The 18,154-nt window shown below is 38.5% G+C and overlaps 1 protein-coding gene across 1 annotated transcript in view; it reads right to left on the reverse strand.

Annotated features, from left to right (window-relative positions):
* VWA8 (von Willebrand factor A domain containing 8) overlaps nucleotides 1-18,154 on the reverse strand; it is a gene marked incomplete at its 3' end in the record, with an annotated part of 194,281 nt that overhangs the window by 20,509 nt on the left and 155,618 nt on the right. Inside the window, exons 38-40 of the mRNA XM_082001198.1 lie at nucleotides 5,809-5,917; nucleotides 4,951-5,107; nucleotides 1,485-1,593 (exon numbers count right to left, since the gene is read on the reverse strand). Coding sequence (XP_081857324.1) covers nucleotides 1,485-1,593; nucleotides 4,951-5,107; nucleotides 5,809-5,917 — 375 coding nt within the window. The remainder of the gene's footprint in view (nucleotides 1-1,484; nucleotides 1,594-4,950; nucleotides 5,108-5,808; nucleotides 5,918-18,154) is intronic.

An 18,154-nucleotide genomic window follows, 5' to 3' on the forward strand; every position in this document is an offset into this window, starting at 1 on the left:
TTTGGCTTTTTATCATAAAGTACATTTACTATCTCTGTGGTTAGCTAGATTTTGCCAGGAAGTTAGCAAAGTCTCATAAAATATTGAGGCTTATAAGACTTTGCCTTCATATTAAAATGACCTTTTTAACAAAGCAGCAGGATATGTCTCCTTATATTAAAATATGTTATATTTTGATTATGATTAATGTGACCCCTGAATGTAAGAATTTTGGCTCCAAGGTATAGATAAGGCAGACTAAGAAAAGACTTGAAATTGAAGATTCACTTATTCACTTCACACCTAGCACGTGCTTCCAATGGCACGTCTACTAGAAACATGGTAAAAAAAGCACTGAGATATAAAAGATGTAGGAAAACCTGAGATTTATATCTAAAATTTTTCAACTGAAATCAGTCTTTACAAGCCAAAAGCCTATGTCCCGAACTGAAACACATATTAGGTGCATGAATCACCTAATCATGACCATCTTAAATGTTCATTTTACAAGGAGCTCTCTGAATTGATGCATTCATAAAAAAACCAGCTAACAGTTCTCCGTGTATATATGAGATTATAGTAGCATTGTTGTAGTTACAATGGCTTGAAGATATCAGTAAGGCAAAGAATAATGTTACCTTTCTTACTTGCAATACCAGAGGATTGGGTTTTTGGACCCAGGAGGAGTCTGTCGATCACACAGAGTAATTTCTTTCTATATTTCAGTTTTATTGCTGAAGTAAGGAGACAGATTAGACACAGCACAGTGACTAACTAATGGACTAAGGTATATGTATACCAGTGGTTGGTAGCCTTCAACAGAACTATTTTTAATCAGAGATGTCTTTTAAGGAGTAAAATTAGTTTTCCTTTAATTTTCACTGAAGATTAGCAGACTCCTCCTAGAAACAATGCACTTTTAATTTTGTTTACCCCATATATGAACACTAGTATTAATAAAATCTGGAACAACCAGAGGACCAATTACTAGAAGAAAGGCAAACTGGTGTTTTTGGTCAGCTTCCACTTAGATTTGGGCTACACCTTTTTTTATTAACAAGAGTTAAAAATAAACCTGAGAAAAATTCATGTTTTCAGCTGCATATGCAGTAGAGCTATGACCTGAAGTGAGTGTTTCTTGTAGCATCTATTGTATTTGCACTTCCAAGCTACAAAAGTCTTTTGGAGAAGACGTGAAGACAAAAGCTGTGATCTACACACCACCACATATTCTTTTAATAACGCACAGTATTTTCTTTCACAAGTAAGTAATCTCTGTAAGATGTCGTATGGGAATACTGTAACTTGAAGATATGAGCACTGGGATCCACTTAAAAGCTGCCTTTGAATATGAGACTGTTTATCCTAACCATGGTTATGATCTGAATCTGCTTTTAGCCCTCAAAGGTATGACCGTGAGATGCCAACAAAATATTAGCAGGATAGTATTTGTGGCCGAATGTAATGAGCTCACTGTGTTCCTTTATCAGTGAATCTAAGGTTACCTGCAGATTGTCTAAGATGATGCGGAGTGACTGAACTTGACGTCGGACTGCTCCAGAGAACCTTTCGTAAGTTGATGCATCGTATTCACTCATCTGAATCTCTTTCAACCTAAAGCAAAGAACAGGGAGCTAAGAATAGTTTAGGAAACAAGCATGTCATCCATTTACATATGTAAATAACAAGCTTACTTGATAACAGGCAAATTCAGACTGTAATAACCAGACACAAGAGACAAATCACAGTAGTGGCAGCCGCTTTTGTGAATTTTTGAAAAGACAGGTGATCACCAATGTCTAAAAGGATTGCATTACATTAAAACTTATTAAAGTTACTAATCCTCTTTCCTAATCTGCTTTAATGTTCAGGAAGCAAATCAGATGTTCTGAAAACTGTGATCAAATTCTAAAGGTTTTAATGGCTCAGGTGTTGCTATCTGTACATAAAAGGATCATGAGTGTCTATTCATTACTTCATCGTCGGAGTATTTTAAACATACCATGATCCATGCTTTAACACAAAGGTTAAGTAAAGGTACACTATAAAATCTGTCCTTGAAGACCTACAACTAGTAACTGTCTCAGATACCTATCTTTGTACTTCATAAAATGCTGAAACCTTGAAACAAAGAAGTTTTAAATGAACATTAACAAAAATGTGCTCCCTCTCAAAGAAATTAGTCATGTCACTGAACGCTATTCTGTTCAGAGGTCTAACTGAGAACGCAACATCTGCACTGTAAAAACAGATATATGCTTTTTCTATAAGTTAAGATGTGCCCACTTAAAGTTCTGTATCATTTTTCTCAACATTGTAGCTAAGCAGATAACTCTTAAACCAGTGAAAGCCACACTGAAATTTAATTACAGAGGCCTAATGGTGAAGAATGAACTAGGGGACAGGTGGATATGCTGGGAGTGAGCACCGTCCAACGCTTTCCATGACCAGCATCATGCAGCGAGGCAGTATTGTGTATCTGCCCACCCTACCACCCAGCACGTGGCTGGGTTCAGCCCTGAGCTAAAACATATTGGCCTATCTGTGCACAGCTTATTTCAAACACAAGCACTTCATAACAGTGTAAATCTCACTCAGTCTGCTTTGAAATTACTGATTTTTAAATGAACTAGAAATGGACAGTAAAGTAATTCTAGTGACAAGTTTTTTAATACAAGTTAATACCCTGGAACATATACTATATATGAGAATGAAACAAGGGAGGCCCAGATCAAAATTGCTGTCTAGTCTAGCCTAATAATGGTAATATTAAAATCAAACATCAAAAATTTGTTGTCTTTGTAGTCTCTTTATGACTATGCCTTTTTCTATTTTGAATGCATAGCCATAGTCATTATAGCCAACTATTATTCATTAGAGGCAGGAAAAGGTAACTTTCAGTGCTATACACTTTATTTCATGGATCCTGCCAATGGAGTTCACTATCTTCATATCAATGAAGAAAACATTTTGTTTCAAACAAAAATCCGCCTCAGGTGCAGTTTTACTTTACCAGACTCTACATCAATCCACAGTGAAAGCTAGTTCAGAAAAATACCATGAAAAATACTGCATCTATTCAAGAGTAGTTGCTAGCTTCATTCTACTGAAATATGGCAAATTAAAATGTTTTCCACTAGAAGTACTATCTAGCCAGGAAAACAATCAATAACTTTCATATTAAAATTCTCACGTCTAGATAACCATGTATAAAGCAAGCAGTGAAATCTGCATTCCTCCTCATTTTTTTTCTTCAGCCTGATGACTTCAACCTCCCTATTCTTAACTTTTATCTCTTAGTTCCCACAATTGTGCAAGAGGTACAGAATAATAATCCAAATCAAATGTGGCTTCAGAATAGGCTACATTTACAGCTGGTACATGGTTTTAGCAGGACATGAATTGTTATCTCCTGTGCAGGTACTCAGATTTTACAGGACACATCTGCACTGTTTCCACAACACATAGCAGTATCCAGGAATTTCCCCTGGCACAAACTTTGCAAACCACCATATAGGCAGGTAGAAAATCGTTAAAGCATGCCATGTGTGTATATGTGCATATGCACAAAGAGATGTACAGTATCCAAGACCGTATGTACTGATTGTTTCTATTATCACAGAATCACAGAATCATTAAGGTTGGAAAAGACCTTTAAGATAAGTCCAACCATCAACCCAACACCACCATGCCGTATCCTGAAGCGAAGCATTATGAAGCAATTGATAAGCAATTTTGAAGAATGGCAATGTAGAAAGGGTTAAAAGTAGTGCTCCTCACCTACCCCCACCCCATAAAGCACCAGAAAAAAAGGCAAAACAAGCTCTGCCTTCCCCCGGAAAACAAATCTTAAGTGACTATTTTTAATTTAAAATTCTGCATGTTGCTTGTGTAAATTAAATCACCATTAAAAGGTATTTTGCCTTTTAGGGTCTTGTCTTTTCAAGCACTGACATAATCTATATATTTTACCTGTCTTTATTAATCACTAATGCTCTAATAGCAATGTTAAATGCTCCAGGTAATTTAGTAATTAAAACATGATTAAAAAATAAACTTGACCAGAAGGCAATAGATAAATTGCTGGTTTTAAATACAGTGATTCATGTACAGTGTGTGCTCTATGCTTAACAGCCTAATTATTTACACATCAGTTGAAGCAAATGGCAATCTCACCTGCTCCTCACAGCACCCAGATTTGCCCCCTATTGGGAAACACACTGTTAATAGTAACAAAACACGAGCTGATTAAGATGCTTCTAAATTTATTTGCTCTGATGTTTTACCCTCTGTCTAGTACTCTCTACTTTCAGATACTCACGTGGCAATATGTCCCAAGCTGAAACATAAAACTCACTTGGTATGACTATCAATACACTTTGATTTTTTAATGCAAAGTACCAGAGGTTGACTTGAGAGTTCAGTTGGTGGAAGAAATCTGAATCTCTGTGCACAGTCTGGGAAACAGTTGATTAGTCATCAAGTACTACACTAACATTGGGAAGATTTGTGGTTTGTGTAGAAGTGTCTGCTGAGCTCTAATAGTTCACATCATCTCACCATTTGGCTATAGGCCTTTCAATCAGAAGCAAATTGCTTGTAATGGTCCATTTCAAAAGACACTTGTTAGCTGATCAATTCCTAACAACATACAATCTGGATTAATCATAATTCAAAGAAATTTTCATATGGTAGAACCCTTTTTAAAAAAGATCAATAGTCACATCGTTCTCCTTATTAACCTAGTTCTGTTTTACTCTACCAAATCACACAGTCATTTTAACAGTTAATTCAATAAAACATTCTATACACCTTGTCCAGAACAGTTAAACACATGCTGGCAAGCTCTGGTAAATGATAATGATCAGAGTAAGGTAGCTGATAAATGCAGTTAAGGAAGAAAATTCTTTTTAGCCATCTTTTTCAAATTATTCTGGGAAAGGGAAGGGAAAATAAAGACTTTCACATTACCTCTGTTTAAAGGCCTTTTCACCCATCTCTCGAGCAGCTCTCTTAACCTCTTCAGGAACAGCATCTTTTTCAGCTTGAGATATTTGGTAAACCCTATGTCCAGCATCCAGTCGATACGGCCCACCTTTGCCACCTAACCCAGCAGTGTCTCTCCCACCTAACAGGATTGAGATTAAAAAAAAATTAAAAATAATCATTCCATAATAAATAAGAACATATTTCCTTTAAAGATTCCACTGTCATGTCTACAGACGTCCCAAAAATTTCACCAACAATTCCCAGTAGAAATATTTATTGCCAAAGATTTTCAAAATCAAACAGCTATCATGGTGAAAAGGAATTCCTCTGGAATACCTGTGTTTATAGTCCCTTAAGACCAGTTTCATAATGGTTTCCACCTTGTACAAAGGGGACTGTAGATTGTATGTCTTGCACATCTCCTCAAAGCGCCTGGTCCTTAAAGCCATTCATTCAGACTCTGTCTTCTCCCTAGAATTTTTTGGTTTACACTGTTCCCAAAACCACTTTATCTACTGATTACTATCATGCCCTTTTAGAATCAGGAGGCATTTTGCCTATTCTGTGTTCCTCTTGCCTACACTACCTAAATGGCTGCGGCTACAGAGACATCTAAGAGAATGGCAAATGACTCAGCCTAGGTTCTCTGGCTGCAAGCTTCTGGTTCTCTATATGGCCAACGAAAAGAAATGACAACAAAATGTAATTGAAGTAGACATCCAGCAATAAAGCGACACTGCACTCTAAGCAGAGGATGGCCTTGTATAAATCCATTTTTGACTGGCACAGCATCTCCCTTAGACATCCTTCAACGATGCATTAAAAAAAAAAATGAAAAACCTGTTCCACCAGCCCAAGTATTTCCACCAACATGTGGCATGTTGTCTGGATCCACTTTTCCATGCCTGGGGGAACTGACATCCAAACCACTGTCCCTCTGAATGGTTATCTGTAAAACAAAAAACAGACCTGTAAATCTCTCTTATAGCAAGGAAAACCACGCTAACAACCTAATAATAATAATGTACTAAGTCTGCTGAAGAGCTGTAGGACAAACATTAATTCAGTGAATGCAACATCCCACATGATGAGGACAACAGGATAAAGCAGAGTAAAACAGGGCTCCTGAGTGGCACATTATAACCCACACCAGATCTAAGGCTACTGCCACATCTGAACCACTCAGTGCATTCAGATCTTATCCACACTAGAAAAGTGATTATTGATAATTGCCAACATAATCCAAAATCCCCCTGTAGACAGCATCATCTGCACTTTGAATGCTTCTCATAGGATTGTACATCCACAGTACTAGACATCGATTTACGAATTTCATGCACACTCTTTATTGATGGGCAGATTGATCCTCCTTTCGTGAACAGAGACTAAAGAAACGACGTGCTCTTCTCTGAAATTCGTCAGTAAATGGCTGGTTCAAATGACGCGTTCACGTAATCCGTAACTTCCCTGCCATGACCGCAAAAGCCTACAGTGATGGGTTTTCTACACCTGTCCACTGACTGCACTTTCCCCATCGATTCACCGCACAGCTGAACACCCAACAGCTGTCAGACGGTCAGGGCTGAGTCACTTTAGGCTGGGGCTGGATTTAAGTGGGTGACTGAAGGTAAAAATACTCCTTCCCGTCACAAACTCTGAGTCACATAGTGAATCAATGATTCATGTGTAAGCTGCCCTTCAGTTACTAATCTTCTATAATTTAATGCCACTTTATTTTTTTTAATGCAACTTAATGACAGAGATGTAAAATTGATATCTTCAACCTCTATAAACTAACTTTCTTCTCATCTACCATAATACATTTAATACTCTGATGAATTTATGTGCCCCAATAACTACAATTCATTGCCTTCTCAGAAGTTCACTGGCATTATCAGGGTTTTCACTGGGACTGTAGAGAAGTTTAATCCTTGAATCCACTGTCTTGCAGACTCAACTTAATGCTGACATGAATTCCATACATGTTTTTGAACTGAAAACATGTGCTCTAACAACAGTGTCTTGGCAGCTATTCAAAACATCATTTTCTTTCTCTTTATAGAATTTATATTAATTCAAAGAGGTACAATACATCCTCTGTGAACCATGTTATTAGTGTAAAATCAAGATCTAATCTGATAAATTACATTAATTTAACATTTGTATAGGAAGAAAGACACTTAACCACAACAGCATGTTACCCTTAGGCTTATATACTTTCTTGGTTTAAGAAATTTCCTCCAAAACAAACAGTTCTTTTTTGCATAACTGGTAGATTTTAAAACTACCAGAAACTCAGGTCAACAAAAATCACTGAACTGAATTTAAAATAAAATCACAAAACCAAAACAGTAGTGTCAGCCTCGTGAATCGAAACAAAATATTATACTGTAAAGAGAAACAATAACATTATGGAAAATTTTTTACATGTTTATCCTTCTGGGTTCTTCAAAGAAAAATACTCAAAATTCTGCAAAAGGAAGCTCTAGGAGGCAAATATAATCATAATCAGTGACCCAAATACCATATTCTATTTTTGTGAAGTTTTTTAGTTGAAAAAGTTCACTAAACATTTTGAAATGCAACTATTGTTTACATTTTGAGTGGAAAGTTCTGTAGACAAAAGAGCTTTGTTGCTCACATGTATTTCTCACATATAATAAGTTGTTCACAAATAATATTTCTAGTACATATGCACTAGACAAGTTTCTAATATACACCTATTTTACAGTAGCATTGTTCTAAAGCAGTATGTGATTAACAGAAAATCTTTTATTTTACAATGATTTGTGACTGTTCTTAAATGGACAGCAGAACATCCAACATTTGATTTCTATTAAAACATTGAAAAAAATTGCTTGAGAGAGAAAAAGAGACAAGTGGTACAATCTATCATAGCTTAAGAATATGATCTCCTTACTGACTGAAAATTTAAGGATACTAGAATGCAACACCACCACCAGAGGTGTAAATGTCATGCCAGTGAATTGCAGCAGTTTCATTCATTTACTTGTTTCTTAAGTAACATCTATGCACACAGAAAGTAGTAAAATTTTGCTACATCTGAATATTTTAACAACCAATTTTTATTAGCACTGGTTTGCTGGGGTAATTGTTTTTCAAATTTACCATACACTTAGAAACTGTGTTAAATTAGCACACTGTAGAGCCTTTTGCAGAAAATCTTCTGGGTCTACTTTCCTGGTTTTCCTTTGAGGTCTTAGATAATTCCATTAGTGACTTATCAGGCTTTTCTCCTCCCCATCCTTGTCTCCATGGAAGTCTTTCATAGTGATTTTACAACTAACTACTTCTCTGCTCTGAAGGCACTCTAGAAGTAGAAGTTAGACTACCAAATATCTAGATTAGAATTGAAGATACATTTTAGAAAGAAGTAAACAGTAAATCACTGAGCCTGAACATGTGGATGAGGAAAAAAATGAAGAGAAAAACTTTTAGACAGATACAAAGAGATCGAAGAACCATAGATAAGCCACATCTCTGACGGCTGGAGGAATTCATGTCAGAAACTGTTGGAAAGGTAGATTTAAGGGAGACGATCCAAAACTGGACGCATTATGAACCTGGCAAACTGAAAGACAGTCAGTGGGAAAAATCTAGTTTGTTTGGAGTGAGAAAGAAGACAAGAAAAACAAGTACTGAAAGTAGAGAAAAAGCTCAAACATATCTAAGAAATCCATAGTAACTTTTCCAAGTTTGTCCGACTGGATTTCTAAACCTACTGAGATTTATCTTACTGTTGTGATGGATATTTTCCAAATATATAAATAATTTGCTTGCTCAAAAGTTCATCTGTCCCCTCCTGAATACTTTCCATTTGCAAGACTTCTATCAACTTCATTTCTTTCAGTGAGAGTTTTGACTAAGTGTCTCTTTTGAGCGAAATCTGTGCTCTTTCTAGCTATACATGCACTGAAAGGCGCTATTCATTACTGCATTATTATGAAAATTCCACACTGCTTGGTGTGCGTATCACAGCTTTGTAAAACAATGGATGAGTTCAGTCTAGTAGCCTTGAGTTTCAGCTATGAGGTATGGGTCAGAGTAGAATAGCTGGAAAAACTGTGAAATTTTCCTTCTGTGACTTCCTTCTGATTTCCAAAATAACCACAATTTCCAAAACACCCACAGTACACATGTGTCAGTTGTGCATTATCTAAACTTGTTTATACCTCTTGGTGATTCACGATGAGAGCATAAAAGCACTTTTCCACTGTCTGTTTGGGTGGGTCCTTCTTCAAAGTTCTCAGCACATAAGAAGTGCAATTGCTATCCTCTCCTGGGATACACGTGAGTCTTACTTTATTCTCTATAAAGTCCAAATTCTCAGTAATCATTAATGTCCCTGGTTTATGACATTTTTGCTCTCTTCTTTTCTTTGACTATTACAAACTCAGGCACTTAACATCAATGGGTAACAGGCGCATTCGGAAGGACTTTGTGGATAGAGACTCTGTAGGTCTTCCAAATTCAATGAAGAAAACAAATAAAAAAATTATATCAGAACAGTATGAAGACCGCAGGTCAGAAAGATGCTAAAGGAATGTGCTTCTCTGAAGAGGCACAGGTATGAAGAAAGTGCTTCAGAGTAAAGGAAATGAAGAAACAACAGCAAATACAAAGACTTGTTAAAGCTTTGACCTAATTTTCTGGTCTTGCCTCTTGCACATCCATTCACTCCCGGCAGCAAGGGCAGCCAGGCAGGAATAGAACTGAACACTCATTTTACATTCAGTGAAAGATACATGGTATGTGAACAACTTGTTCTGTATCATTTCCTTCTGGATGCTGAAACAGTTTTACAGGGCTACACTTTTCTTTCCTGACAACACTGGGATTCTAAGAGCCAACTGAATACAAACACATTCAGTTTGGAAACTAAGTGATCTTACCATCCTTCACAGAGTAATGTAAAGAAGATAAAAAGGCTCAGAGGAGCCAGTTACATCATTTAATGTTCTCAACAACACAACGAAATCAGATGTTTCACATCTGAATCATATTTATGCCAAACATCTATTAAATGCATACCAATCTGTAATAGGAGCCTCTCTGAAGATGAGTCAAAGGCTGGTAGTGTTGTCTAGACTTGGGCTGGTCAGGTGAACTATGGTAGGGGAACTATATTGTGTAGTAACCAAATCTTAACAATGTTTGGAAGTAGATCTAGAACCACATTCATGCCACTTAAGTGAACGTGGGATTGAATTCTACTGAACTCTGATGTGAAATCATCTAATTTAATAAAATAAACCCCTGGAGATTAAGGAAGCACTGGCATACATCACCTTTTGATACTTTTATCATCCCTCAGTAAAAGACAGGAGCTGAACTGGTTGAAAATCACACAGATGACCCAGACACAATGTGCAATTCCTCTAAAAGACACCATGGTAACTATAAGAAAGGAGCTTGAAATAACCCATTAACAGAAGTGTGTGAATTACAGAGAGGGCTGCTGTACCCTATTATTAAAATGATTTATGTCCCACGCTTAACATCAACATTTCATTCTGATATATGAGCTGTCTTAACAAGTGCTAGTTGCCCTCGATTTTCTTGTGCCAAGCAAATAAATATGATGAAAGAAACAACAGCCAGTCTTCAGCATGTCATATTTGCATGTCTGATGGCATAAATTCATTGAATTGGCTGACTTTTTATGAGATGCCTTTAAGGAACTATTCAAAGCACATCTGAACTGAATATACATTAATTTCTCTATTATTAACAGGTTTATAATAGTATCCAATTTCATCAGCAAAAGACACTTAGCAAGGTCAACTGAAATGAACATTTCAGTATATCTATTACTCAATCATTCATGTTTCAGAGTATTCATGACCTTCAACACTGCCATCTCCTCACCCATGCATTTTAAGCCCATACATCAGCTCCTCATTGTTCAAGTCTGTTACAATAAATTAAAGACTGAAATTCCAGGAGTTATCTTTATTGCAGACAGGGAAAGAGAGAGAATCTCATCTCTTCCTGTATTTTCCCACTTGAAATACTCTTTATTCGTCAAGTTTCATGCAGGAGATACAACCAATGACTCTCACTGTCTTAGATGCCCATACTTCCATTACTGTCTTGTAAAAAGCTGAGTCTCTAACACAAGGTGCAGAACATATAGTTAGACTCAACTGCTGGCAGAAAAAGAACTCATGGTTATATGTTTGGAAGCATCCTTTAGACTTTGTAAGCAGAGGTCAGCTGAGGCTGAAAATCCTTCTAGCTTTGAATAGAAAAGTAATAAATGAGTGATGGCTTTCAGTAAAACATGAAGGACTTTTTCCTTGATGCAGTCTGGGATGCATGCCTCTGATGTAGATTGATTTTTCAGTCATAGATATTCCTGTCACCCTACCTTGTCTACGATAGGCTTCTGTTCAACACAGCAAGCTGGCTAGGGAGTAGATGGTCTTTTAATACAGCAGCTTATTTTAGTATTCTGATTTGGTTAACTTCATTAAAATTCCTGAAGGGCACAGGATGTGTCAGTGCCTCCCATTCAGGAGTGCTTGCCAGAAAAGCTCCTTTGCAGTGCTCAGAGCAACAAAAGCTAGTTTCTACTTGAGGAAGAAACTCTGTTTTCTAATGGGGGTGAGCTGCCCCATGCACAGGGGAACAGAACTTTCCTCTCTTAGCTTTAATGCATCTGCCCTGCCAGGACTAACAAATATCTAATTCTCTTAATACAAGACACAACGCTTATTTTAATACTCCAGATTCAACTTAAGAAAAGGGAAAAGGCAGAAAAAAATACTCTAATTCCAGGCTACCATCCTGCAGGTGTAAAGGGATGCATTTTGTACTTTAAAAAACGGACTGTTATTTCCATTCCCTAAACCACCCCAAATCAAATTTTTCTTACCCTTTTTGGGTACATTCGAACAGAGCTGGGAATTCCTTATAGGATTTTAAACCTTCGTAACAGAAATAGATAGAATACCTCCTTGTTTTGTGTGGTGAAAAAGAAGTAACCAACCTTTCCACTAAACCCTTTCAAGCATTCAGTGGATCATTCCACGTACAACGCTGCTGTGGTTAAACCTGGCAGGCAGCTAAAACAACCACACAGCCATTCGCTCACCCTCCCCCCTGCAGTGAGATGACTGGGAGAGAATCAGGAAAAAAAAGGTTGAACTTGTGAGTTGAGGTAAAGACAGTTTAATAGGTCAGGGGGGAAAAAAAAATTGTAAAAGAAAATACAAAACAAGCGATGCACAGCACAGTTGCTCACCACCCCACTGACCGATGCCCAGTTAGTTTCTGAGCCGCAGCCTCTCCCTGGCCAACTCCCCCAGTTACTATACTGGGCATGATGCCATATGGTATGGAATATCCCTTTGCCCAGCTGGGTCAGCTGTGCTGGCTGTGCCCCCCCCAGCTCCCCGAGCACCCCCGCCTGCTCGCTGGCCGGCCAGAGCATGGGAAGCTGGACAGTCCCTGACTGCTCAGCAACAACTAAACACATCAGTGTGTTATCAACGTCATTTTCATCCCAAACCCCAAACACAGCACTACACCAGCTATCAGGAAGAAAATTATCCCAGCCAAAACCAGGACAAACACTGTCCCTCTACTCTGCTCTGGTGAGACCCCAGCTGGAGTCCTGCGTCCAGCTCTGGAGCCCTCAGCACAGGAAAGACACGGACCTGTTGGAGCGGGTCCAGAGGAAGCCACCAAAATGCTCAGAGGGCTGGAACACCTCTCCTGTGAGGACAGGCTGAGCGAGCTGGGGTTGTTGAGCCTGGAGAAGAGAAGGCTCCAGGGAGACCTTACTGCAACCTTCCAGTACTTCCAGGGGGCTGGTAAGAAAGATGGGGACAGACTTTTTAGCAGGGCCTGTAGTGATAGGACAAGGGGTAATGGTTTTAAACTAAAAGAGGGTGGATTTAGACTAGATAGAAGGAAGAAATTTTTCCCAATGAAGGTGGTGAAACCCTGGCACAGGCTGGCCAGAGAGGTGATAGATGCCCCATCCCTGGCAACGTTCCACGTCAGGTTGGATGGGGCTCTGAGCAACCTGATCTAGTGCAAGATGTCCCTGCTCACTGCAAGGGGGGTTGGCCTAGATGACCTTTAAAGGTCCTTTCCAAACCAAACTAAGATTCTATGAAAAACATGTACCAAAACTGAAACCAGTATGATTTCACTTGTCACAACTTAATAAACACACACAAACGGGCAAAACATCATTTTACAAAATACAAGCAAATAGGGTCACTACTGCCTTATTTACAGCTGTAGAGAATATTTACACAGGAAGATTTTTAAAAAGAAAAACAGTTCACATGATTTGGGTGCTTAGTTTAATGTAAATTCTGGAGGTGTGCAACAGATTAATTAGTTGCATGATTAGACAGCCCTGGCAAGTAGGCAGATGTAGGCAATATCTAGGCTGGAAAGATCCCATTCTTCATTTACTCTTTTTACCATAAAGGAAAGAACCTGGCTAAGATGCAAATTAGAAGATATCTGCTCTTATCCCAACATACCTGGGACACGGAGGGAAAAAATTAATCTGCTATTTTGCCTTTTCATTAATGCACGGTATATCAAACAAGGCAGTTTATGGTCAATGAAGAATATGTGTTACTTTCCTTACAATGCAATAAATTAATGTTTAAAAATATGACTTACATGAATATAAAACCACTACAAATACTGTAAAGTTAAAATATCTATGTTTCCTTAAATAGCTTGCTTTCTTCTTTAGCACTGTGGACAAAGAGTGGCCATATATCAGGAGATCACTGCTGGAAAAGAACTGAAAACATCTCAGACTTTTGTGCTACAGGTGATTTGGGAGATGTTAAATTCTTCATCAAAATCAGTGAAAAATCTTTTATCACAACCCTACATTATTACGAAAGAAGACTGACTTTGGTTTAACAAAACAGAACTATTCTCCAGGTGAAAAAGGCATTAAATAATCCATCCCACAGTGGCACAAAGGATTAGGAAATGTATTGCATGAATGCAGAATGTATTTCAGTGGATGTGCAAAAGACTGATTTTTCCCTGAAACAAAATCTTTGTTTTCTTTTATCCCTCCCCCCACCCCTGCCAACAGCCTTAAAACCTCAGTATTACCCTAGGCTGCATTTAACAGGTCACAAGACCATCCTTTCCTCCAGCACATTCTTTATCAGCAGTATGAATATACACATTATTTTCTCAAAGATTTTATAAAAGTTCCACATCAGGCAAATCAAAGGCTAATCTAGCTGCTACCTGTGGTGGTTTTACATTCTATTGTAAAATTGATTCTACTAAAGACAGAAAGAAAATGTTCTATAATCTACTTACAGAAACTAGTGAAAGGCAAAAATAGGCAAAAAAAATCTAATAGCTTCTATTACTTCTACTTGTACTTTATCACGTACAGCTTTTATCTGTGTGCTAAAAATTAATAGCACAATTTCTATGCACATCAACAGTGCAAGATTGAGCCCACAAGTAATTTTTCACAAGAAAGGGATATTCAGTATTAGACAAGACAATAATAATGTATGAAATACATTGTCTTCAGTTATATCCTGAAGTGAAAAAACATTAGTCACACTCCAGTATAAAATACGTTTAATAGGATTTCTTCACTCCTTTTGGCTTCATTTTGATTTTCTATCTTGTCTGTAAGACTTTGCAAGAATTCAAAATGAACTAGTGAAGCTTCATGCAGTATTTGACTCCTGTGAACATTTCTCTGGCTTCTAAAATTCATACAGGCATTAAACTCCTGTCTCAAATACCAAAACTGTTCAAAGCATCATAGCTTTAATGGAATTTTAGATTTGTAAAATAAAAGTGAATCTGGGTGGGGAAAGAGGTGGAGATTTGGAGTGAAACAGGGAAAAAGGGGTATCTGGCTTGCAAATGAAGTTCTTATACACCAGCTAAAAAACCCAAACCGCTATATATAAAATACAGCCATTGGTGCTGTGGGCCTTTTGAACTAAATGCTGTCACTCTAAGAACCAACTCAGAAACCCTGCGGCAGTAGACGCATTAGAGTCTTTTGTTCATGAATATGTACTCTGTGACTTAAAAGCTGGATAAACTAAATGAAGTAATGAGAGAATATCATACATTTGCTTCCATCTAACAGATCCTCTGTTATGTTAACACCTGTGTAAATTCCATTTTCCTCTGTCATTATTAAAATTTGCCTAGTGAATCACAAAAGATGTGAGGTCATCATCTTTTTAAGTACGATAATCCACTACAAAATATAACCAGAGCAGACAGACAATGTCTAGCTTGGTTATTTATCATGACTACTACACACCTCCTAAGATCAATAAACTTGGAAAACACTGAATTCCATTTCTTCTGGAGCACCCTGAATAATCAACAGTTAGAAAGATGGGATAAGTGAACACACTATGATAATTTGGAATATTCTGAACAGAAAACCACAGGGACATTGCACAGTCAAAAGGAAGTTGAAAAAAAATTACATGTGGAAGCAGAAAAGCCATTTTCTACAGACCTAGGACCTTGTCAAATCTGTCCTTAAGGAGCAGAGGCGTAAGTTATTAAGGATCAACTATGTTGTCTTGTTTTCTAAAGGAAAGCCTCCAATATTTAGCACTACAGTAAAAGATCCGACGATTTAAATCTTCACTACGTTTGTCCTTTCATTAATTAGGGAGCAACTTTCATAAGGGCAGAATTATTAGTATGCATTTGTCTCACTGGGACAGCAGGGTTTCACCGGTGTTAGAAGCTCCAGCCTTTACGTCAGCAACGTGCACTGCTGCAGACTTTCCGAGATCCGAAAGACGGCGTGTTGAGGCGATTATATTTTCTCCCGTGAGAGCTGTGGGCTTTCACAGGAAGGTCAGAGGAAGAAAGAAAAACTTTGTGCTGGATCAGCCTGCTCCATACAGAAAGTTAAAGTTATTTCCACTCCTGCTTTTTGTCTGTCTGCCCTCATTAGACTGGAGGATCTTCAGGAAAGGGAATGTATTTTAGACGTGTTTGTATAGTGCTTCCAGCCAGGGCCTCATTTCAGCTGGGGATATTTATATAAGAAAAAGTATCCGACGGAGAACTGATGATCTTTATCTGAATTACTTTAGCCAGTGGAGACTTTTAGAAATACGAACTTACCGAGTCTTCTGTTTCCGCGCACTCAAACGCCTTGTTTCAAGGGGCGGCACACGTCAGCTACTCCTCACTTTGCTAGAATGAATCATGCAGTCCAGGAAAAGCTCACAGGCCTAAACTCTGTGGTTTTGGCTCATGGATCTCGGAACTGCAAACGCTATCGCACTATACCCTGTAATCCCCTTATTGACTAGATAACTGCGCAATCTGCAGTACTTCAGGTTTTTCAGGATCCCGCACAGGCCTGCAGAATGCCATCGAGTGGTTATTCCAAACTTACAAAAACTCTCCACTCCATATATTCTTCATCATTTATAGGGTTTGTACCGACAGTGTTTAAGAGATGAGCAAACTCACTGTTATTAGCTCACCGGTGCCCTCACGTGGTGAGAAAAACCACGTCTAAAGTAGAAAATGCAGACCTGGGGGTGGTGGTGGGGTGAAGGACTAGGCACCCTGGGAGGACTAGTCATGCTTGTATCTCGAATCCAGAACTGCAGCTTTGCCCAGTTCAGTCTTAACATCAGGAAAAGGCTGGATTTTTGTTAAAAGGTTATAAAGTAAAATGTCACTTTTAAAAAAGAAAAAAAAAATATTAAAAATCGTCACTATAGATTAAAGTAGATCCTGAGCAGTAAATACAAACAAGTTGGGATCACTGAAACTCCTGAATCAATTATTCTTCAGATGAACATCCACTCTAAAAAATAAATTTGATCAAATTAACTTGCATTACCCTAGATTTTCAGGTACAAACTGCAGCTTCTGAAAATCAAAAGAAAAATGTGCTCAATAAAAACAAAAATATTAATGCACTTCAAGTGTGAACAATTGACTTGTGCATGATTAGTTGAGGGGAATACAAATTGAATAAATCACAGAATCACTAGGTTGGAAAGGACCTTCAAGATCATCAAGTCCAACCATTAATCCAGCGCCACCATGTCCCCTAAACCATGTCCTGAAGCGCCACATCCACACGTTTTTTGAACACTTCCAGAGGTGGCGACTCCACCACCTCCCTGGGCAGCCTGTTCCAATGCCTGACCACTCTCTCAGCGAAGAAATTTTTCCCAATATCCAATCTAAACCTCCCCTGGCGCAACTTGAGGCCATTTCCTCTTGTCCTATCACTAGTTACTTGGGAGAAGAGGCCAACACCCTCGTCGCCACAACCCCCTTTCAGGTAGTTGTAGAGAGCGATAAGGTCTCCCCTCAGCCTCTTCTTCTCCAGACTGAACAACCCCAGTTCCCTCATCTGCTCCTCATAAAGATAGCAGAGAATCAAACTACTACATATTTTCTGGTCTCAGCCCAAATAACAGAAAGAGGCATAAGGGAAACCCCCTTCCATTCCTACGAATCCATTTCCTTAAAGCCAGAAATAATGCCTTGCGCAGCAAGGATGGGATTTGGCTCCAGACCGCAGGCAGTTAAATGCAGGGGTTTCCCAGGGAAGGCAGGTGTCGGAGGTGCCACTACAGGCAGTGGCGTCTGAAAAGCCACACAGCAGGACAAACAGCAGCGTCTCCTTCAAGGTGAGCTCTGCGGGCTCCCTTGGTTACAGTGGGAGCTCACAGGCTTAGCTCAGTAGACACCGAAATGCCTACAAGTCTGGTGCTAGATCCTACTCCTCCTCCTTGGTGTTACTCTTCCATATTTCCAAGCACAGCCACAGCAACCTGCCGGAGCTGCTCATGTGCAAGTCCATGCAAATGTTTAAAGCAGTGAAGCTGAACTGCTTTTGCCTGTAAAAACTAAGCCTTATTTATTAAGTACAATATACCTGCTTCTTTTTTTTTAATCTAATACAGTCTCAAAAAGAAGCAGGGTGAAGTGTATAGTTGACCACATGTATCCTTCTCTGGGAGGTAAATGTTTATCTCGTGATACTCCACCACGCTCATGGAAGGCTGCGTGGTGTTTAGTGAGCACAGGTTTTGGTGAAAAATTGTAAGAAAGAAACGGAGACAAACAAGCTAAGATTTTAATAAGACAATTCGATGAATGAAAACTCATGAGTTAGTTGAACTTGAAGCATGTT

Source organism: Phaethon aethereus, assembly GCF_964289735.1.
Source record: "Phaethon aethereus genome assembly, chromosome: 1".
In the NCBI taxonomy this organism is placed as follows: domain Eukaryota; kingdom Metazoa; phylum Chordata; class Aves; order Phaethontiformes; family Phaethontidae; genus Phaethon; species Phaethon aethereus.